The 14,909-nt window shown below is 40.0% G+C and overlaps 1 protein-coding gene across 3 annotated transcripts; it reads right to left on the bottom strand.

Moving 5' to 3' along the window:
* Positions 1 to 796: 796 nt before the first annotated feature.
* LOC131102970 (ral guanine nucleotide dissociation stimulator-like 1) lies at positions 797 to 13,965 on the bottom strand. Of its 3 annotated transcripts, none has more exons than XM_058048708.1 (16): positions 13,692 to 13,965; positions 10,945 to 11,237; positions 10,531 to 10,566; positions 10,029 to 10,228; positions 9,767 to 9,924; positions 8,757 to 9,005; positions 8,430 to 8,533; positions 7,989 to 8,073; positions 5,992 to 6,078; positions 5,485 to 5,517; positions 5,207 to 5,328; positions 4,391 to 4,480; positions 4,165 to 4,294; positions 2,785 to 3,087; positions 2,315 to 2,429; positions 797 to 2,232 (listed from the first exon to the last, which is right to left on the bottom strand). In XM_058048708.1, the coding sequence occupies exons 1-16, from the start codon at positions 13,713 to 13,715 to the stop codon at positions 2,093 to 2,095; spliced, it is 2,169 nt and encodes a 722-aa protein (XP_057904691.1). In that variant the 5' UTR covers positions 13,716 to 13,965; the 3' UTR covers positions 797 to 2,092. The 3 variants fall into 3 exon arrangements, with proteins under 3 accessions (XP_057904691.1, XP_057904692.1, XP_057904693.1); XM_058048709.1 differs by lacking the exon at positions 13,692 to 13,965 and adding an exon at positions 12,681 to 12,923; XM_058048710.1 differs by lacking the exon at positions 13,692 to 13,965 and adding an exon at positions 12,161 to 12,274.
* Positions 13,966 to 14,909: the final 944 nt, after the last annotated feature.

The following is a 14,909-nucleotide window of genomic DNA, read 5'->3' as shown; positions in this document are numbered from 1 at the left end:
AAACATGTATTATTAGTATAAACGTCCGTAGAACCGATAGATATGCTCACACGAGCACTAGCAATAAAATGCAATACGAAATAATATATACTTAGGCCACTGTTATCAGATGGAAATGTCACAACAGTCATTTAGCCCATTAGTCTTCTTATATTTCAATATTTGCTTGAGAAGGACTAGCACTAGGAGGCATCAATCAACTGGAAGAAAACACTTGGTATGTCAATACTGCCATCTCGTGGTAAAACGACGAATGATTTCTGATATTACAGTTGCTCCAATGTATTTTTTATCGGATAAGTGCTAAAATGTCAAAGTTGTGCAATGTTGACTGTTAATAAATTTAAAGAAACACTTCTGGGAACTCATAATGACTATTTTATGTAAAATACACTAGCCGCAGTGCCTATAATTTCAGCGTAAGCAGAATGACATCAAATGGCCCCTTAAACGTGAACACGCACCGGAGAAGTTAGCTGCAGTATCTTTCCTTCTGTTTTGGGAATTTCGGTCTTGTTGGGCTCCATCTTGAGGACAAATTCTGAGTTGACAGAGCCATTTTCGCGAATATCCTCCAAATGACGACGCTGTGCTTTTGAACCCACCTGATTGCTAATTGAAGCCAGCTGTTACACACTACAGCTTGTAAAGCGACAGCACGTGACAGTCGGCAGGAAATACTTACAAATTAAAAGCTCAAAACAGGAAGTGACAAATACTGTACTGCAGAGCAGGAAAACACATTATCAATCATTATAACGTGGGGACAATAGTAATATACAAGTGTTTTGACATTTTTTTGTTTATTTCTTTCAATAGAGCATTTTGTTTACACATTTAATTCTTAGTTTGCTCTTTGTACCAATATGTCTTGTACAAGCAGCAAGTACATTTCCTTCCACGTCTTTCAAGATAAATACCGTCAGCATCACCCTGACGTCACTGAAATTATAACATCTAAAACTATCTGAACCACTTGTTTAAATACATTTGTTAAGCATTTTTTACATTATTAAATAATCTCAGTAATATCAGAAAACATCACTCAAATTAGGCACCCTATTTCAGTTTTAAGAATAAGCAGGAAGTTGTCACAATGTGCGATCAATAGCATGATCCAAATGAAGCACGGAGGGAATAAAGCCATACAATTCATATACATATAACAATAAGTGACATTATGTGCACTGAAGTGTCTGCTGCTGCCATGGTACCAGGCTGGGGAATGCCAACCTTCCTGTCATGGCTGGGAGCCAGTTACACAGCAACAGGAGGTGCGGTGAAAGGAACACGGTGCTCCCTGGTAAGAACACCACCGCCCACTTGTCAGCTGGCACGGCGCGCCTCGAAAGGCTTAGAACACAGTGTCACTTCCCTGGAGTTCTTTTTAAGCTCTTCATGCTCTTTGACCTCCTTTCCCTTTTTTTCCACAGGGTGTTAATGGTTCCACGCAGTTTGTAGGTCACATATATATTTAAATTCCAATCACTAACTGCTAACAACAGTCCCTGGGTTCAAAATCACGGATTAGGTATACAAAAAAAGCAAAATGTTGGATAATTCTTGTATTAGATCACATTAGAGGTAAGGGGATTCCTACCAGAATATGACAGCATCCGCTATAAAGTGCTTTTCTGCTACCATAAGAGCTTCACCACATCTCATTTCCGCTACAAATGAGGTGGAACATAATATAATACACAGTGGTACCTCGGTTTTTGTTCCAAAAGTTTCAACACCAAAAACCGAGACAAGTTTTCCCATAGGAAATCATGCAAATTCAATTAATCTGTTCCAGAAACCCCAAAATATTAACAAAAAAAAATACAATATAGTACATATAAATGATGAATGGATGGAACACGCTGGTAAGATCATTCTATAGTGTTTCTCACCTTCTTTGGCCCCATGGCGGGTTATTTTGCAGTCGCACTCAATAAAAAAATGCAGTGGTTTGGCACGTGCAATACTGTATGTAAATTTGGGCAAAAAATGTTGATGAAAACTGAATCCTATGGCAAATGGAGTGTAAAAAAAAGCTGAGGTTTGGTTGTAGTATTACAATAAAAGGCTTCTTTACGGTTAAGTGGTGCTATTTAGAGTACCGCCCAAGACTTGACGTGGCTCTCAGTGGTTTCTTCTGGCCTTTGTGGAACCAACGCAGGACAAAATCAAAGTTGGCAGTGGTGCACATGGCATAGAAGACGTTTGCTTTGTCTGGTATGTGCAGCTCTGAAAACAGAAAAAAAAGAGATTAATTGATCAAAAAAGAACCCAAACGGTGATTAGAATGATCAGAAACATGGGTTCTGACCTCTCTCTTGTGAGATGACTTGTGTCAGAGTAAATTCCTGCCAGTTCATGTGCTCCAGGTGATGCTTGTCCAATGCCCGCTGAATCACGTGTGCAGTTTTGTCCTGGCTGGTCAACTGAGACATGCAAAGAACAACAGTTACAATTGTCAAGCACCCGTTTGGTGCACCTCCAACCATTCAATATGCATAACACATGTAAATACAGTGAATACGTTTATGCAGACGCCCCTCAGACATAGACATAAGCGGTTGTCGACATAATCGAAACTGGCAATTGCTTGCACATTTTTCCTGTTTCCTGTATCTTTTGTACAAGTGTGTTTACCACTTCCCGTGGTGAGTTTTACATGACATGTACAGCAGCTGTGCGTCCTAGCCTTCCTTCATTATTTTGCTACTTTACACTCTTTGTGAGCTTATCTTTTGCTTCATAAAAGACCGTCTAAAAAACACCACACACTCAACTCACCAGGATGCTCTTGTACATGTTGCCGTTGTTGCGGCCCAGGTCCACACTGACCCTCACAACGCAGGAGTCGGCGCCCTGGCGGTTGTAGATGGGCAGGGACGTCATGGACACAGAGCGTTTGTGGTGCGGGGTGGACGTAGCCGAAGCAGTGGCGCAGGATGTGGTTGAGGAGCAAAGGGAATCCGAGGAGGAGCCTGAAGGAGTTGGGGAGTCCGGAGAGGAGGCTGCCGAAGAGCAGGGAGACGAGGAGGAGGACGGAGAAGAAAAGACCTCTGATACGTTGTTGCAAGAGCTGTGGAACGACTGTAAGATGGCAAATTAGAAAGAAGAGTAAAATGTTACCTCATTTGCTGAGAAAATGGTAATTATGTAATGTTTTACCAATGTAGGGCAAATTAGACAGGAATTAGACAGGTTTTCCTCCAATACATGGCCTAATTATGGACATTATAATTCTAAATTTGATAAAAAATCGACAAATTTGCTTCATCGTGGTACAGACCTGACCGTCTATACCTGCAAAGTAGTTTTACAAATATTTTTGTAAGTAGAAAATGTATTTACGACCTTTTAATTGTCGTTTTCTACATTATTAGAGCCCTCTAGGCATGAAATAACACCCCTATAGTCAACTTTACACTCAAATTACCTGTTATGGTAGACACAATAAGCGAAAATAAGTAATGTAAGACATAAATAAGCTTGTGCTTGTGCTTGTTCGTGTAATTGTGTTCAGGTGCTAGGGCACAGGAAGTGATGTTGAGGAGTTCAGAGAGTTTTAGCTTGACATGAGTGATGGCCGCAACAGTAGCTTGCGTTATTGTGCCAGTAATTACCTCCACAAAGTGCCAACTGCAAGCACAGTGCATGAGTTTTGTTTTGTTTGTTTGTGTTCAAAATAACTTGAGAAGTTATGAATTAATTTGGATTAATCTTTCAGGAATTGTCGGAAATGGGATGTGGAAAAACTGATAGAATTTTTTTTTTTTTTTTGGGGGGGGGGGGGGGGGGTGGTCCGGATCACTGTCTGGATACAGGATTTTTTTTTTAATCAGTCAAATTCATGGCCGGTACCGAGGGGGACGGCTTTTAATAGTAAAAAAATTGTGTATGTTTAATACCTGTTCATATTGTAGAAATATTGTACTAAAACATCAGAAGTTGAATCGGGACAGTGACTAAGGGGTCACTTGGTTTAATGTAATTGTCAGTGGAAGTGTTTGTTTGCCGAGTACAAAAGATGGCTTTGTCCAGAGGACAAAGAGCCATTAATCGACGTCATGGCAGCCTACAACAAAGACATCACTGATGAGGATGCAAACTCGGGAAAAGGGCAGACTGTACAAAAAATGTGACGCATACATGCACATGTTTGTTTACCTGTAGTCGGATGGAACAGGCAGCGTTTGGGGAGGACAGATCTTCCAACTCTGATCCACTGGATCCGGAAGATGAAACACTAATCTGGTCCGCCGGGGGCTTTTTGGATCCTTCACTCATTGTCAAAATGCTAAAATTTCGGATGATCAAAAGCCATACACATATAATGTATTTTGTATGTGAGTATACAAGTTACCATGGATACTCTTGTGTGCATGATACTCACGAGGACAGTTTCTTGGTGAGCGTTCGATGGCTCCAGGGAGTTGGTGAACACACGTCCACGGGAGGCTCCAACTGTCTTGACAGTTCATAGCTGGACAAAAAAAGTACTTTTACTACCTTCGCTAAGGATGTTTTTGTAGCATCTTGTTAATTCATCAGCAAATTTATGACATCTGGATTAGCTCTTTATTTCAAAGGAACCAATCATGAGCTATGAGAAAACTAATAACAAGCTAATCAATCCACCGGAAATCACAGGCAGTCATTACTTAAGATAGCAGTCTGACTCATGGTGTTATTTTAGTAAGAATGCTAAAATCATCACACAGCAACTTAACACCCAAAAGGTAGGTATAAATTAAGAGTTTAAAATAAGAAAGCAACTATTTTAACAGCTTCCCATCCTGTATTTCATTGTTCATGGCTGCCAGGGGCACTGCTTAGTAGTACTTCTGAAATATAGGAGATGTCAAGAGATTAGAACGTGGCCATAAATTAGCCAAACCACTGCATAAGCCACAGGGTTCAAAGTTTAACAAAAAAGTTGTGACTTTTACATCGGAAATTACGGTATTTTTTTGTTTTTGTGGAAAAAATACTTTTTTGGTGTACTTTTACCCAGCTTGTCTTGTCGATTGTAATGCTAGTACCTACATGCAGCAAAACAGACACTAGTTTATGCATCTCAGTTACTTGCGGGAAGGCTACTGTATTGAATTCCTCCAGAACAATTATTTTTCTCATTTTAAATGATTGGAGGTGGTTTGTCACTGACAGTGGTCAAAACCACAGTTATGTTATTTAATATTCAGCATACCTTTCCTGGTCAGTTAATAGTTTATGTCCTTGCATCCAATCAGCAATTCTGGGATGGTGAGGCAGGCTGAACTGGGAACAGGATGACTGCAGCACACAGATTTGCGACAGAACCTCAAACTCCTGCCAGAAGACAAATGAACATGTAAAACTGAATAAAAATGCTAGATATTAAGAAAATGACTACATGTGGACAACTTTGTATTTAGCAGCAACAAGATGAAAAGGGAGAAAGATAAAGGAAAACAGAGTGATATGGTACCAAGGGGAACGACTCACCCTCCTTCTCTTCTCAAAGTTTATGAGTCCACCCTGTCAAAGGAGTGAATTGTTACAAGGGTATGTATTAAATTCATAAATCACTATACAACTTAAGCGGCAGTACAAATGCAAAAACAAGCATGACAACCGGGGAATGTATTTTTAAGTGGTGTGTATGAGGTATGTTAAAAAGCAAAGTTAAGATGGTGGACCAACAAACTACAAGAGGCTACCATTATGACCATTATGACATGCTTCAGAGCAATGGTATGCGCCAAGAAATCCTAGACCAGCATGCATTTTGACTAAATATATAAAGCAAAATGGGAAACCTATTTTTCTGTTTTGTTTAGTCATCCCCAACTGTGTCAGAAACTGCCAACATGGCAATAATATCCTTAAATCATTTCCTCCCTCTGTGTATTGGGATTACAAATAAATCATATGATAACAGTAGTCATTTATTACATATACTGTTCCTTTAAAAGCCCTCCATGTATTAGTTTCTCAGGATGCCAAACATACCTCCACTGTGTCTGGCAGGGCTGTGTCCAGCATGGTGAGGACAGTTAAATAGGTACCCAGGTAGGGCACCACTCCACTGGAGGTACTCTGCAGAGAAACAAGGCATTACCAATTAGTGTTTTGGAACAGTTTAATATGAACCATTCTTTCACGGCATTGAAAGTGTCCTACTTTCATGCAAGGTAGGTCTGGGTTAGCAGCATTGCTGGGTCCTGTTTCAGCCCAGGAGACTTTACAGATGAGTCATAAAGCACTCTGCTGTCGTCTATTATTACTGGCCTATAATCCTAGTGGTCTGAGGCCACTTGAAACCTGTTTAGTACTGAGCCAGGCCAAAGATAGGTCGGGTCTCTGCCACGTTCAAGACGCTCCACTATATATATGTCAGTGGGAGTGGAATCATGTCTCTCTCACTCGTGGAACTGTATAATGTTTTTTTTTTTGTGTCATCTTGAAAACTAATTGTGCCTGCTTTAAAAACGACATTACAACACATCCCATAATGTTTTACTTGGAGCGTTACTTGGAGAATCTCTCCCCCTGAGGCATAGCTAAAAATTAAACACTGCTTGGATAATATTTCTCCCAAAATATCCGCACACGTTTGAGTGGCGTCCCATTTAAAAGAAGGTCAGAAGTAGCTAACGGTGTATGCTTTTGAAATGTAAGTTAATAAGTGTTTGTAAAATGTACACATCAACAATCACAAGGCCACGTTACAGCTTTTCTTTGAATGCAACACCAGGCTGTGAACTCAGGTTATTCATTCATTTTCTACTGGTGAATTCTACCCCAGATTATGAGGACAGAGGCGGAGTACACCCTGGACTGGTTGTCAAGTCAAGCACAGGGCACACACAAGACGGTCCTGCGGAGTTACCACTTTTGGTGGAAGCAGTCAATCTCAGCCATTTTTCAAAAGTCATCCCTCTCCATATTGGCTATTTATGAAGGCACACAGAATATTGTGTTCTTGGGCTATATAGACATAGAATATTCCAAAAGATTTTCTTCTTTCATCCAAAAAAACGGAACTGTGTATGTGCACGTGTTAAAATTTCCCTTCAATGCGTAACATCCTTAATGCAACACTTTCTGGTCGCTGCGGAGCATGTATATCAATGGAAAAGATGCAGGCTTGTAATTGCACCAAACATGCTCTCTTCTATTGTGGAGTGGCATCATCACCTCTTTGTGTGGTCGGGTTAGTAGTGAATGAGTCCTACCTAAATCCATTCATTTTCTATACCGCTTTTTCTCACTAGGGTCTTGGGGTGAGAGGCGGGGTACACCCTAGACGGCAAGCGGAGAATCGGAGAATCAAACCCAGGTCAAACATTCACACCTGTAGAGTCTTCACTGAAGCCATGTTTTTAGCCTATGGGAGGAAATCCGAACATGGCGACTCCATTCAGAGAAGGCCAAACGATTCAAACCCGGAAGCATCTGGTTGTGAGGAACCATTGTGCTGTCTCGTTATGACTTCAGTCGAAATGAATTTTCATAATTCCCCAGCAATTCTATTCAATAGGAACATTGAGTACGAGTACAAGAAGTGGTGATCTGCAAACAGATGAAACCTCTGTCCCAAATCGCTTGAAGGAGATTGCATCGAAAAAAGGGAACAGACTGTACTGGAACCCTCCGGTTTTCCATTAAATATGCGTGTAAACATTAACTAAAACATCAATCCTTTTCATAACTGAAATAGAAAAATGTAGAAGGGTGTCTTCTTCAATTCTTTACATGCTTGACTTAACATAATATAAGATTAGAGCTGCATTGTATCATATGTTAAAGATATATGCTATCTGGTGTAATCCTTTATAACACCCTCAGGTCAGATCCTTGAAAGCACAACAACTCGGGGTTGACTTTCACAGACACATTAACTTGAAAAAATATGTTCAATTATTCATAGTGTATGTGTCAGGATGCAAAAGGCATTGACGGAATATGTCAATGATGTATCCCTACACATTAGTGATTGGTCTCACCTCCATCAGGAGTTCTCGGTTGGTGAGAAGACAGTTTTCATCAGGGAAGGTCTCACATAGGTTATCAAATGTAGCCATGTTGTCCCTTAAAAAAAAAACATCAACAGAAATATGTGAGTATATTATATACATGAGTAACTTAGCTCCATAACCAATATTGGATATAATGATTAACTTATGTCCTTTATTATAGTTGGGACAACTTTGTCCATGAGCAGGTGTTATGTCACAGAGAAACACTATTAAGTTTTGCCTTTATGAGCCTTGACATTTTACTATCCAACCACAACATTCATGACTGGCCCTATAATGTGGGTCGCCCTAGAGCAGGTCATTTGCTGAAATTGCTCTTGACGAAGGTTCAAGGCCCTCATTAAAAGTCAGTTACGATACACAACATAAAACCCAGCTGTGGCTGGAACAAGAGTTTTCTGCGTTTACCTGCTGACTGCAGCCCAGGTCTTTCTCAGTCTGTAGACCGCATTGGACTGAAGGGCGGATAGGATTGCCCTGAGTGAGGAGAAGTTCTTCAAATTGCGACATTCCTGCAGAGAAGTACAGGTTAATATTTTGTGACACTAGTGTATGTGGCACATATCAGAAGTGCTGACCTACATTTACACCTTATGAATTTATTCACAATAGTCGTGTGTGTATCGTTTCCGAGGTACCGACACATCACCATCATTGGTGCTCCAGTGATTTGCAGATGAATAAATTGCTTCATATGGTCACCTAGAGACCAATGGCCAATCAACAAGCACCCACCTGTGCTACTCCGATCCACTTCTCTATGATGCGAGCTCGATACGGTGGACCGGTGGGAGGCAAGCGGCAGGCAGTTGGACTGGAGGTACCACAGGCAGAACGGCAGAGCAGCGACACAATAACCAGGTTGGTAATGGCATTAAACTGGGCCACGGTGGCCCTGATGGTGGGGGACATGTTCTCCTTCTTGTCTCTTTGTGACCAGATGCAGCCCAAACATTGGTAAGGCGCCACTTTGACAAATAAAGCCTGAGAAGAAATAACAATGAGCCTGATTAGATTATAAATGTTACCAAATATAACAAGGGAAGCAATAAATCAAATATTTTGACCACATAAAGTATCAGAACAAAAATTGTACTTGGTAAGAAAATAATAATGCATTGTTTGCCACTGGAGAGTTTCGTGTGAATGGTTGTTTGTGTATACGTGCTCCATGATTGGCTGGCGACCAGTCCAGGGTGTAACCCGCTTCTCGAAGACAGCTTGGGTAGGCTCCAGCATGCCCGCAGCCATCGTGAGGATAAGCGGTATGAATGAATGAATCTTTGGACAGTTTTCATATGGTCAAACATTGCGCTTTACTGCTAAATAACCCACCATGGGGCCAAAGAAAGTTCTGAGGATGTACAGGAAGTCATCAATGATCCGAATCTTCCATTCGCCCCTAAAAGCTTTGTTAAATGTTAATGTATCCATTTAACTTAACATTTATATTTATTTTGCATCGTATCATTTGGATTTATATTATTTCTTATGGAGAAAATTGCTTTGGTTTTCATACATTTTGGTTTCTGCTTCCTTTTTTGGAATAATAAATAACAAAAAGCAAAGTACCACTTTATTTTAAGGCAAGTTTCTTCAGAAAACACATCTAATTCACCTTCAGCACACCACCGTTGCGGTTTTCAATTCAGTATGATAACAGCATGGTTTGAAAAGTCACACATTTTCAATCATTTCTACCAATGCTAAGAACCCGCCTTAGTTTGTAAGGTTCTCTGACTTACAGAATCAATGCCAGTGAATTCTTCTGCGATGGCTCCAGCCGGGAATTCCAAAATGTCCCCTTGATCCTGAGCGTTTTCATATCCTGAATCCTCATTGCTTGAAAGCCGCTTGTGTTGTTCCACATCTACCTGAGCGGCTCTCACATTAGTCTCTGCTTCTGAAGAAGCAGCATGAAGATAAAATGAGCTTAAGTGTGCAAAACAGAAGCAGCAGCAATTTGACACGTTTCATGCAAGCGTTCTAAAGACTACGGTGGAATACCTTCTTTCTTGAACCTCTTCAGCAGGTTTTCAGCTTGCTCAGCCAGCGAGCACAAGTTGGGCTGACAGTGTAGTCGGTCATGAATAGCAGAGCTGATCCTGAGGTGATCCAAAAGGAGACGGAGCCCTGGGTGCAGTGGAGGATCCCTGAAGTCCTCACTGTACTCATCCAACCATGTCTGGACAAAAGCCAATGGAGGACTAGTAGGAAAAGATTTACCATAATTAATATTATCAATGGAAAGGTCTTTATGGTGGTGTAGTGTGCCATTTATAGTTAAAAAAAAGCAATGTAATTGACATCAAAAGTTGAAAAGACACTTTATTATATACAGTAACATGCAAGAAACCTGCAAAAATTTACTTTATGATTAATTATTAATTTTCAACAAGAATTGTAGGCAGAAAAGCTGACTTGTATATGTGTGCCAGTAATCCTAAACAATGACTGGATGATAAAACACAAACTGCCCAAAAATCGACTATAGAAACCATCCACCTACCTTAAGTTGTTGTCCAATTCTGATGCTGCATCATCTCTGCAGAACGACAAATATGGAAATATAATTTTTTTTCTTGAATATACACTATTTTTGTACATCACTTGAAATATAATTTGCCCTTACTCCAGACTAAGACCATGACTCATGTCGGGCTCAGCCTCTTTGTACATAATTGTTGTTGTTGTTGGGAACATCTCGCTAATGAGTACCTACAAGCTACTTATTACTTAAACGCGAGCTTTCTAAAATGATTCAGAAGCATCAAGATGTGTGTGCAAGAAAAGAAGCTTGAGGTGTACTTTGACTTTTGGTGTGTTGTGCTGCCACTCCATGTCGCATTATTACTATTACACAGCCGTGAGACACTCTCGCCGATGTGACTAAGGCGTAATGTAAAGAAATATGGAATAATACCGATGAAAGATGAGCTCCAGAAGCTCTGCCGTGCTGGTGAAGGTTCTATATGTGGAGAGGAAGATCCTGCTGTAGTCCTGCTGCTCCAGACAGGCGGGGTCAAGGAGGTGACTCACGAGCATTTGCAGGCTGGCTGCCTTCAGACGCCGCACTTTGATGGTTCGGTACTGGACGAAAGCGCAAGACGGATTTGCATTGCTGGGGTCAGGCGAGGACGGGACAGGCACCCGATGCAGGGTGATCCCGTAAACTGCACCATCCTCAAATTCTTCACCCCACTCCTGCACTGGGTTCTGTGGGTTGGAAGGAGAAAACGCATTGGATATCAGATTTAGCAACATGTGCTGAATGTTTACGTTCCTGAGTGCCTTCTCCAGGATGACCATGTTTTACGATATATATGATGCAACACTTTAGCTCATAGGAGTCTTTTAACCTTGTGATGAAATGTAGGCGTGGCATGATGGTCCCTTCAAAAACAGACTTCAAACTGCCTAAAAATATTTACCATAATTAACTCATTCAATGCCAAATTTAGACAATTTTGACTGATTTTTCAAGGTGCACACAATATTGTGTTCCGTGTCTATAAAAACATGGAACCTCCCAAAAGAAAGATTAGACTCATCCTTCATCAGAAAAAAAAGTTTGTTTCTACCCTTTTCCGTTCTTTAGTAATTAGCATTATAACATGGGTAAGTTTCAGGAAAATATCTGTTCCCAACAAAAAAAGGGAGAAAAACAGCTTTTAGCTTTTGCTCAAACAAATACAACTACTCCACAACATAACTACAAAAAAGTGTTGTTTTACATCAAAATAACTATTTACAAATTTTCACATTTGGAACTAAACTGTGTGTTAATGTGCGTACGTAAACATTTTCTTCTGTTTTCGACATACTCCCCCCTGCTGTCGAGTGAACTAGGCCAAACTCTAATCATATGTACTTCTGCCTCCTTGTGGTTGTTTTTATGGCATAAAACTGCTCGAAAAGTGACTTTTTTCGTCTGCATTTACATCATCACCTCTTGCGCTCTAGCTAAGGACCTGTAAAATGCCATCATTACCACAATGGCACCCTGAAAGCCCCCAAAGACAACCGCTCTGCCGAAGAAGCTACACCCCCAAGGCCCAGGGCCCAGTCCGATCACTGTGACATCCTCCATCGCCTGTCAGCAAACCAGTCCGACCCAGGGTTTACAAATCTACACGTACCGTTTGTCAAATACAATTTTGTTTGAGTTGTTCTTAGGTCCAGGTGTGCACAAACAAAAAATCAGTTGATCGGTTTTGTGCAGCTATTGGCTTTCCCGAGGAAAAAAATCAAACAAAGCATGAACAGCCGTTTAGTTGCAGAACATCAAAGCTTTGTATGGACAACAAAGGCTTGACTTTCTACTCTGGATGATCAAGGATGTTATTTTCAGCCTTCTTAAGGTGGCAATGAGGTGGACAAAAAAACATTTTTTGGATGGGAAACATTATTTATTGTGTACAAACAAGTAGTAACTGAGCCTGAGGCGTCACCCGACTTTAAAGGTAACGTATTTCTCCACATTTAACATTGTTGATTGCTAAATTTGTACATGTACATTGTAAAAACCAAATTTTTTTCTGAGTGATATTTGCCCCATTGTGATAATGCAAAATGTCAAAACAAACCAACCGAGGCTGCATAAACAGTTTTTAACAGGCGATACAGAGGTAAGCATAATAAACACGTATAATAACTTACCCTCTCCAATCCTTTTTTTCATCCACAAAATTTTTTTGGCAGTTCGGTACAAGCATAACAAGTTGGCGTGTCCTTTTAAAAAGGGTTACATAACTCTGGCATCAATAACAATGCCTGCATGACTCCAAACTAATCCATTTGGTGTGCACACAAAAGCCTTACAAATCTATACAGAAACAAGTAGACATGCAATGTTATTTACTACGATGGTCCACACTGTGTCCACACGAACAGTATCACACACACACACACACACACACATTGTCTCTGGTAGAAACCACTGTTTGCTGTACAGACAGGAAACATTGTGTGCTCCTTGCGCCCATGCTAGCACAAAGCACCACTATCAGTCAAATGTAAATACAGCTTCATTCATGGCTTTCTTGCTAATACCCCTAGACATCACCATTTCAACCAAAACTAAAAACAACCATTTATATATAAATAAATGTATATATTTATATATAAATAATTTATAATATATAACTATATATAAATTATAATATAATACTTTTTTTACATATTTTTTTATTTTTTTTAGAGGTTAAAAAAATCAATCAAAAATGACACTTATTCCCTCAGACGACTTTCATTTTTATTTCTGAACCATATGTAAATATTTCAATATCAGCAACATAACAATAAGAACACCAGCAGATATAATCGATCCGAAACTGGCATCGAATATTATCAACAAATGAATCGATTCGCCCACCCCTAATTTACATTACTGTACACGTGAACACTAATTTGTGCCTGCACTGTACTGTATTTTTATTTGTATACATGTAATATATGTGCAATATACGACTTGTAACTTCTAAATCCCATCAAAAACGTTAATAATAAGCCTTTGGGGTGATTTAATTGAGCTTTATGCACCAGGTTAAGTTTGTAGTTTGTCAAAGGAATTTGGCTATCACACACAGCAGTCATTTTAGCTTATAAAAAAGCTCACAGCGTCTCATTTATAATTTGACAAGAAAGACATTGAATAAATAAATATCTTACCATCGTTAGCTCCCATTTTCCCATTTTTCTTAAGGAGAATGAGCATCCATGTTGGCTGGCTTTTAAGTCAACTTAGTCACTTTTAGGGCTCCATGTTTGTTCACGTTAAAACTAGCTTTGTTAGCAAAACAACAAAAAAAACTTCCTGCTACATTTTGTGACATTTAGCATACTTAGCATAGAAGGCGTGGAAGGGACCAACCGATACCAGCAAGAATGTTCTCCAGTGGCTGTGTCAGTGTGGACACACCGGCTGGAGTCATACTTCCAAGCCTTTATAGTGGGAGGGGCTGTCTTTGTGCGTGTGTGTGTGCGCGCGTGGGTTAAAGGGACTGTACGCAACTCGCGGCAAATGACATGTTGTCAAACCAAAACAAAATAATATAAGAACATGTTACCAATAGTGGCTGAAAAGAAGAGATTTTTATTGTTGTATTTTTCACTATTACGAATTAAACTGAAAAAAAAGTCGACAGCGACCACAACTGCACGTGCGTGTGTGTTACGTCGGACGTATACTACGTACTCAAAGCAGTAAGACGACGAATAATGCAAGAATAATGCTTGCAGGACAGTCGAATGCCATTGGATACCATTTGGGTACGTTTTTACCACCGATTACCTTACTTGAAAAGAGGAAAGCTGCCGAATACTGTTCAGTTTTGATCCAGCAATATGTAATTAACAATGTATTACATTGTATATGGTTAGTACATATGGATACCATGGTTTTGTACTGGTATCGGATCGATACTAGTGTGATGCCATTATTTTCACTTCTATATTTTTCATATGTGCTGTATGTTGTGTTGCGTAAACATATTGTATAGTCATTTGTTATCTTCAAATTAGTAAATCATTGCTGTACAGCCCATTATTGATTAAAAAAGATGCATATTTAAACAAATTGTATGTATTTTTGGCACGTTTTAGCACATTGCTAGTCAGACTAGATAGGACAGCTCTAGAAATTCATGCTAAACGACCAGCTAGCTCTCGAAGGCTACATCAATTCATGACAAAAGACGAGGTAGGACAGCTCTAGTCAGACTAGATAGGACAGCTCTAGAAAGCTAAATCAATTCATGCTAAAAGACTAGGTAGGGCAGCTCTAGCCAGACTAGATAGGAGAGCTCTATAAGGCTACATAAATTAATGCTAAATGACGAGGTAGCACATCTCTTGTCAGACTAGATAGGACAGCTCTTGAAGGCTCCG

The sequence above is a fragment of the Doryrhamphus excisus genome, chromosome 15, assembly GCF_030265055.1.
Source record: "Doryrhamphus excisus isolate RoL2022-K1 chromosome 15, RoL_Dexc_1.0, whole genome shotgun sequence".
NCBI lineage: Eukaryota > Metazoa > Chordata > Actinopteri > Syngnathiformes > Syngnathidae > Doryrhamphus > Doryrhamphus excisus.
This window is presented reverse-complemented; position numbering and strand designations above follow the sequence as displayed.